The 8,661-nt window shown below is 36.1% G+C and overlaps 2 protein-coding genes across 2 annotated transcripts; both read right to left on the bottom strand.

Moving 5' to 3' along the window:
* Positions 1–642: 642 nt before the first annotated feature.
* LOC107494510 (NADPH-dependent aldehyde reductase-like protein, chloroplastic) lies at positions 643–1,474 on the bottom strand (the record flags this gene model as incomplete). The annotated part of the gene is given in 1 exon segment (XM_021125023.2): positions 643–1,474. A coding segment is annotated over 1 exon segment (744 nt), but the record flags the coding sequence as incomplete, so codon positions are not given.
* A 4,337-nt stretch (positions 1,475–5,811) lies between these two features.
* On the bottom strand, positions 5,812–8,160 carry LOC107494499 (NADPH-dependent aldehyde reductase-like protein, chloroplastic). Its single transcript, XM_016115533.3, has 2 exons — positions 7,709–8,160; positions 5,812–6,331 (listed from the first exon to the last, which is right to left on the bottom strand). Exons 1-2 carry the CDS (start codon positions 8,074–8,076, stop codon positions 5,923–5,925), a joined length of 777 nt encoding a protein of 258 aa, XP_015971019.1. The 5' UTR covers positions 8,077–8,160; the 3' UTR covers positions 5,812–5,922.
* Between the last annotated feature and the right edge of the window lie 501 nt (positions 8,161–8,661).

Raw genomic sequence — 8,661 nt, 5'->3', positions numbered from 1 at the left:
CTTGTACAAACTCATATAAGAGTTATTTCAAATTAAAGAATTAAATTTTATTCTATTAATATATTAAAGGTATTTTAAGTCATAGAATTGGATTTCGAATAGAAATAAATTATTTAAAAAAAAAAGAATTCGTTTCTCACATTCAAATACTTTTTAAATACTCTCTTAACAAGAAGAGTGGTCTTTTTTAGTTATTTTGTTCAACAAAAAACTATGTATTTATGCAGTAATGACGAAATATTAAAATTATCCAATTCTATTTTTTTAATGTTATATGTAGATCTTATTTTTTATTGTTATTAAATCTTTGGTAATTTCATTTTAAATATATGTTATTTATGTAAGAGTTTTATATTTATTTTGTATTCAATTGTATTTTATATGCTTTTTATAAAAAAATAAAATTCTTAAAAAAGTTAATTATAAATTATATTGGATGCTTATTTTTTTTCTGATTATATGCTTTTTTTTTTCATTGAAGATTTGAGGCAACTTTTTTTTTGGCAACTTTAATTTCATGCCGCATGGATCCCCATCCTAGTATAATAATAACACACAGCGTCGGGTTGCGTCGCTCAAAACATAACCCAAATCCAAACAAAAATGGACAAAACTAACAAATCTGAATTGGATAAAATATATGAAACCAACCAAATTCGCCACGTCATTCGGTTCCCCTAAACGCCCAAGCGGAATATCATTCTTTAGTTTCTCCACAAGCTCCTCCGACTTCCCCTCATAGAACATCTCCGTCGCTATCGGCCCTGGCGCCACGCAGTTCGCCGTTATTCCCGTCCCCTTCAGCTCCTTCGCAACGATCTTAACCATCGCTTCCACCGCCGCCTTCGATGCCGTATACGTCGCGTACCCCGCCCGCAGCGCCTTCACCAACGACGTCGTCAGCAGGACGATCCTCCCTCCGCCGCCGCGCTTCACTCTGTTCGTTGCCTCTCTACAGCACAGGAATGCGCCCCGGGTGTTCACCGAGAAGATCTTGTCGAAGGTCTCCACGTCGGTGTTCGCCACCGTCGGGTATGTTCCGTCGAGGATACCGGCGGAATTCACCAGTATTTGGACCTCCGAGTCGAAGGCTTGCTCTGCGGAATCGAAGAGCGATTTGACGTCGTCAGGGTTTGAGATGTCGGCTTTGACTGCGACCGCTCGCGGCGGAGAATCGGCGGCGGAGTTGATCTGAGCGACGACTGAGTCGGCTTGGGACGAGCTGGAGGTGTAGTTGACAACGACTAGGGCGCCGAGTGAGGCGAGATGTATCGCGATTTCTCGGCCGATTCCGCGAGAAGAGCCGGTGACGATTGCGACTCGATCTTGGAGCGGTTTAATCCGGGTCGAGTCATAAGAAACGGGTTCGGGAATTGGAGTTGCCATGTTTATTATATATCTATATGTTTCTTACTTCTTAGTTATAGTGAACTAGGAATGTGTATGGTTTATGTGGCAGAATCTAAATTTCTAATGCATATATATAAGGTAGGAAAGTTGAAGGTCAAGAATCAAAATTCTTTGTATTCACTTAATTTAAAATACAAAAATAATACTAATCAACCCAAGCAGAAGCAGGTACTACTAATTTGTAATTGCTACGTGAGATCATATGTCATAATGTCTTTTGTGACGTGAGATACGTTGTCATCGTGCCATGTGCATTTACTTGGAAAGTTTATAATCGATGGTTGACTTTGACTCATTCATTTTATATTATGATTATTTTAAGTTAATATTTAAAATAGTCCCTAAAATTTGATTTCTATCATAATTTAGTTTTTAAATTTTTAATTGAATTAAATTGTATTTTGAAATTTTGACTCATACTTTAATTTGATCCTTTCAGTATTTTTCGTTTAAATGACACATAGCATTATAACAGTTAAATAATATGGCCAAATTTTTGAAGACATTAATTTAACCCTCACAATTTGAACATAATTTCCCTAAATAGTAGTAGTTAATATGTGTTCTAAGTACACATGATAAATTTATTATTGTTAAAAAATTTTAAATATTTTCATTTAATAAATATAAAATAAATACATGAAAAATTTAAATTTTTTCATATTTTCAATAAAAGATTTATTAATTTATAAATTTAACATGCCTTCTTAAAATACAAAATAGATAAATTTTTATTTTTATTATAGCAAATAATTTTTGTATTTAATATATTATTTAGACATTTATTCTAAAGTTTTAAAAGAATCTTTGAAAAATTATTTAAAAATCACATAAAAAAACTAAAATTCAATCTCTTGCAAAATAAAGGAAAAAGAATGTAGATTTCTGCAACTCATTTCTGATATCCTACTACATATAATTTGGAGTTCAATTTCATTTTGCGGGACCTTTCACAAAGTAAACATGTACTCTTTTTTTTGTGACGGACATATGCATTTTGATAGCGTATTTTAAGAATTAAATATTTTAAATATTTATTAAAATAAAAAAACCGAATATCATGTTATGAAGTACCATTAACATGAAAAACGAAACAGCGTGAGTTTAATCAGGTACTATTTTGGGAGAGCTCTACTACGCAATTGCGAATAGAAGCAAGGTTCATGGCTTCCCTGCTGAGAGTTGCGCTACAATTAGCATTGGAGGACACTTGAATGGAGGTGGATTTGGCACCATCTTCAGGAAATATGGCCTAGCAGTTGATAATGTGATCGATGCACAAATAATCAATGTTAATGGGACGATACTGAATAGAAGAACAATAAGAAAAGATCTATTTTGGACATAAGAGATGGAGGAGGTTCAAGCTTTGGTGTCATCATGGCACGTAAAATCAAGTTTGTCCAAGTTCCATCAATAGTTACCATCTTTGAGGTTTCAAAGAATCTTGATGATGGTGGTTCTGAGATTTTCACCGAGTGACAAATTGTTGCTCCAAAGCTTCCTGGAGAACTCTTCTTACGATTTGGGAGGATTGGGATTGCGCTAGGTTCTATGTTCAAATTGTGAAGAGTTAAATTGATGCCTTAAAAAATTTAGCCATGTCATCTAGCCGTTACAGTGCCACGTGTCATTTAAAATTGCCAAGTCAGCTTTTTGGTTACGGAAAACGTCGAAAGATCCAAATTGAGGTACGGGTCAAAATTTTAAGGTACAATTTGAGTCAATTGAAAGTTTAAGGGTTAAATTGCATCGGGTCAAATTTCAGAGGTCATTTTGAGTATTAACTCGATTGTTTCACTAGTTTTTTTTTTTCGAATGTCAAAATAAATTTGTATTAAAATCTTATTCAGGGAGGAAATATAACTTCTATATCAATAAGGTGAGTTTGATATGAGATTTACTTTATCATTGTCTTTGTTGGATCGATAAATTGTAAAGCTTCAATAGATTGTACTTAAAACAAACAAGAAGGCGTGCAACTCTCACTTCAAAGAAACATAGTTTCGTGATATCTTAATGAATATTGAACTACCAAAAAAGAGTCATCCCACCTGCCCCACCACCTAACACGGCCTTCATCACGGAACCTCTAAAGGTCCCCCTCGTCCAAAGAACAGGACGTGCCTGAGACGTCGGACGTTACCGAATGGTAAAGGTTTGGCACACCCTGGCCGAGAAGATAGGAATCAGATTCCTTGAAATTTTCTTTCGTCGCACCATATCTATATTCAAATAGGATTTTTCACTGTCAACCCACTACCCAGAAACACTAACATATAGGTAATTCCTAAACCATACTAAGACCACAATCGAAGCATCCTACCAAAAATCCCTAAAACTACACCAAATGCGATACTCCAATCAAACATTTTTCCCATTAATAAACACAGAGGCATGCAACAACACAAATAGTAGACAAAACAGAAATGCAGAAGCATAATAAATTATTACAGCGGCAAAGTTACTAACTTGGTTCTCAGAGAATAACAGAAATGAAACAACAAAAGCAAAATGATGCAGCACTATAAGCCCACCAGCAAACTCAAATGGAGCACAGCGCCAGAAAAATCTGGATAAAATGTTCGTAAGAAAACGAGAGAGCTAAAGAAGGTGAAAAAGCAGTTACAATGAAGATAAATAAAAAAAATCCCACAAACAAAAAAGGAAACACAAAAGAGTGGAAGGCGAAAAAGAAAAAACAACGAAACCTCTCTCCTCCTGCTAAGCGTCATTATGACGCCTTGGAAAATGCAACGGACGAAACTTCTTTAAAAGGAGCACAATGGTCCAGTGACTTGAACATGCACGGGTCCCCAATCTGAAGATCTCATCACTCCATTCCCGACGACACAGAAAAACTCCCCGACCTAACAAGCGAAAACGGTCAAAATGCGCAGCTCGGATCCCCAACCTCGACGATAGACCCTAGACGATATTCTTTCGCCCTGGGCCGAACTCATGGACACTTGGACTCATGGTCGCATGGCTAAGCAGAAATTTCTAAGCAGCGAGACCAAGCCCACTTCGGTCTTTCGCTTCGGGGGCTACTGTTCTAGACTCTCTTCTCGGGTCCCCCGTCAAAGCAATCACGGTCCGGTTACCCGGGTCCAAACTTATCCACTAACCATAAACTCCTAACCATCATTCGAATTAAAACACTTTTTCTATCTTAACCAATAAGATAAGATAAGATAAGATAACTGCGCCAGACTATATAGAGGGAGTCAAGGACTCCCTCAAGTGCGACACTCATTCCTAACCCTCACATATATCTCTCATATCTATTCTAATTTGAACGTTAGAGTGTCTTTGCAGGTACCACCCCCGCTGTTATGGAAATCTAGTCCCGTCATCGCCTTGACCGGTGAATCACCGACCCACCTCACAACCCGTACCAGCGACTTTCATGTATATTAAGCATCATAGAAGATACTTTCTTTTATTCCCACACGTGTAAAAGGCAAAGCAAGAAGAAGTTCCATTAGATGAGAAATTCCTATACTTGAGGCCAGAAAACATGACCAAGCTCTCTCTAGTATGGTTCCTGTGAAAGAATTATTTGAAAAATCTAAGTAATAGAGATGATCAAAATGGTTATGACCAAGAGTCCTAAGGGCAATTTATAGACTTCCAGGAACTCGGCCATAGAATTATTGGTAATCAATTAATCATGAGTACTAGTCCCATAAATGATCATTGACATTTGACACCAAAATGAATGACAAAATGGGACTGATAAATTCCATTGAACGGGAACTAATTAGTGTAGAGCATACAAAACTCGTGAGAACCAGTGCTCCTCAATTACTTATCCGAGTTTGTCTCAGAGAAAGTGGATAGCATTTGAGGGCTTGTCATATAATCTGAACACCACAAAAGGCTAAAAGATTTACAAATGGTAAGAAGCGGATCGTGGTTATGACTTGACATCAACGTTTAGATCACTTTGTCACTGAATTTCAATGAAACTGTTTATGTTGCAGTGATGATCTCGTTATGTAAAATTCAGGTAGAGTTTCCTGGATCTTGCATGAAGGAAAAGACTTCTTCATACTTCACTTGTTTTAGGACTTCTTACTTTTCTTGTTTTACCAAAGATGAGAGGTAGTAGGGATGTCCACACTCAAGTGGAAAAAGAAGCAAGTTAAATGAATCATATGTGTAATTATACGTCCCATTTTTTTATAAATTAAAAAAAAGGAAAAAAAAAAACTAAATATCCCATAACAAATAGGAATCAGGTGTAAAGTAATGTCATTGACTCATTGTAAGAATTAATTGGTATGCTGCGCAACTTGATTTAATAACAAAGAGCTGGACTCAAGTAACTCAAAAGAACTTAGAGGAAAGAAGACCACGAAAGCATTATGTATCTTCAACTAGAAGGGATCAACTACATCATCAAGAAATTATTTATGACAATCATTTATTTAGTTCCTTTTTACAGGGTTTTCACTTCTTATGCAACAACGTACAAGAGAGATCGTGTAGAACAGTATACAAGAGCTACTAAACATAGCCACCATTAACCCGAATGACCTGCCCATTAACCCATTCACCAGCATCAGTAGCCAAAAATCCCACCAAAGGAGCTACATCCTTTGGCTCACCAAGCCTACTGAGAGGAGACTCTGCAATATTCGCTTTCACTTGCTCTTCGGTCTTCCCAGCATAGTACATTTCAGTTGCAATTGGCCCAGGTGCAACACAGTTCGCCGTAATCCCAGTTCCCTTCAGCTCTTTTGCCAGAATATGAATCATGGCCTCAACAGCTGCTTTGGATGCTGAGTATGCCCCAAAAGTTGGTCTCAGTGCACCCACCATCGATGAACTTAGCATTATGATTCGACCTCCACCACCACGTTTCAATCGGTTTGCTGCCTCTTTGCAGCACAGGAATGATCCTCTTGCATTTACACTGTTAAAGATCCATTGGGTCTTGTTTAGCACACTTATATGCAATCAGTTATGATGTTTCTGCATGTATATTTGATATTAAATTTGTAAGGCCCTATGATAATATGAATTGAGCATTAAACAATATCTTCCACCGCACATGCTATGCTACTGATGATCTCCATGAGTGCCAGGAAAATTTCTTGATCGAACTCAACCAATAAGGTTAGAAAAGTACAAAAGAAAAACAATACTACAATTCTCCTGCCATCTATGTTTATTGTCAAGAAATTGGAGGACACATGAACAAACATTTATTAGGAGGAAATTATCAGAGAGAAATGGAAGTTCAAGCTTAAGCTTCCAGATGCAGGCCCAAGGAGATTTTGAATGTTGTTTTCTATTATTCAATCTTGGAAAAGGAAGAGCAACCAGAAGTTCACCACTTCCTCTTTTCCAGAACAAGCCCCAAAAAAATATATTAAAATCATTTGTTCATATTTATGACATCTAACTCAAATGGTGTATGGTGCTTGTCATTAAAAATAAAAAATAAAAAAAGATCCTCAGTTTTTTTGTTTCAACACATTGGAGTTTAATTCATTAACTAGTAGTAACTAAGAACAGAGTTAGCTATACCCTACAATGACCTCATTCGCAAACTGGGTATATTGATAAAGAACAATGCCCAGTCCAAAAAATAATAATGCAGGTTTATTTGTGCTTGCATATAGCAAGTAGTGTTACTAGTATGACCAAGACAATATGGGGAGTAAAAAACCTCAATTTGAAGTTGTAACTTGTAAGAGCTGCTTGTTTTAAAAAAAAAAAAAGAATAAAATAAGATATGGTTTATCTATCTTGTAACCACCTCAATTTATCCCTCGAATTAAATTCAGTCAACCAATTTTGTCCTCGCCATAAGGTTAGTTCAAACTTCAAGGACTGATATGTGATGTCTCATTTGTGATATTTTAGAGAAAACATCAGGGACTAATTGCATCAAGACTAATTAAAACTTTTTGTAATTTGGTGATTACAGAAAATAGTATTAGATTGATTCACAAAATTCAACTTGAAGGACTAAACTCTAAACCAGCATTTCTTAAAGATACGAGGGAAACAAATGAATGGATCTTGCAATTCCAGTGACTAAATTAACGTTTTACCCCATTGTTGAATCAGTTAAGTTGTGATAGAAGCTTATTGCAAGAACACCTATACTAGAAAATTATTTCAACTTTCCGAATCCCAACTCATACTATGCAGCTACTTGACTAACTAAACTAAAATTCTGTCAATCAATTGCCAACAATTTATAAAAGGCTTATCAATTGATCCTAACTGTTTAATTTCACTTTAGGAATAGAAATCCAGAAACAATAACCAGTTAGAGTACCTGAAAATGCGATCGAAATCCTCCACTGCAATGTTGGCTATGGTCGAGTACTTGCTATCAAGAACACCGGCCGCGTTAACCAGGATGTGAACCGCCGAGCCGAACTCGCGCTCCGCCGAGTCGAACAGCGCCTTCACGTCGTTCGGTTCCGAGACGTCGCCTCGGACGGCGATGGCGCGAGGGAGGACAGCTCCGGCGGCGGCGTGGGAGTTGATCTGTGCAGCGAGTGAGTCACCTAGGGAGGAGTTGGAGGTGTAGTTGATAAGGACTCTGGCGCCGAGTGAGGCGAGATGGAGAGCGATTTCTCGTCCGATTCCACGGGAGGAGCCGGTGATTATTGCGACTCGGTCTTGAAGTGGAGTAGCCATGGGTTTCTGCAGTGGCCTTGTTTGCCTGAAGCCTGAAGCCGTGTTTGTTTTTAATTTCCCCAGCTATTCCCAACCGCCAGTTAAGAATTAATTCGCACGTTTCTAAAGACTAAAATAGGACACTATTTTATCTAAACACATCCTAAAGGATATTATTTTGGAGAAAATAATATTAAATTAATTTATCAAATTAATAATAAATACTTATAGTGAGTTTGGATAAATAGTTTAATTAAATTTTTTTAAAAATTAAATAATAAATAATTATATTAAAAGTAATTTATATATAAATTATTTTGTATTTAAATTTTTAATTTTAAAAGTGTTTATTATTTTTTTAATTTCTGTATAAATTCTTAAATAGTTTTTTGAAAAGCTGTAATTTGATTTTAAAAATTGCACCAGACATTAATCTACTATTTTTTATAAGTCAAAAATTCAAAAAAATTACTTTTAATGCTTCTCAAATGAGTACTTGATACAATTTTTGACAATTTTTTCCAAAGACAATGTGACTTTTTTTTAATCTTATTTTTTTTGAGATAATATGAATTTAAAAAAAACATTAAATAATAATAAAAATTA

The sequence above is a fragment of the Arachis duranensis genome, chromosome 6, assembly GCF_000817695.3.
Source record: "Arachis duranensis cultivar V14167 chromosome 6, aradu.V14167.gnm2.J7QH, whole genome shotgun sequence".
Taxonomy (NCBI): domain Eukaryota; kingdom Viridiplantae; phylum Streptophyta; class Magnoliopsida; order Fabales; family Fabaceae; genus Arachis; species Arachis duranensis.
This window is presented reverse-complemented; position numbering and strand designations above follow the sequence as displayed.

Excerpts from the sequence above, each read along its gene's own strand:
- LOC107494499 (XM_016115533.3), bottom strand. The coding sequence starts at position 8,076 with ATGGCTACTCCACTTCAAGACCGAGTCGCAATAATCACCGGCTCCTCC. Across the intron at positions 6,332-7,708 it reads GATTTCGATCGCATTTTCAG|TGTAAATGCAAGAGGATCAT; the intron begins GTACTCTAACTG and ends GATCTTTAACAG.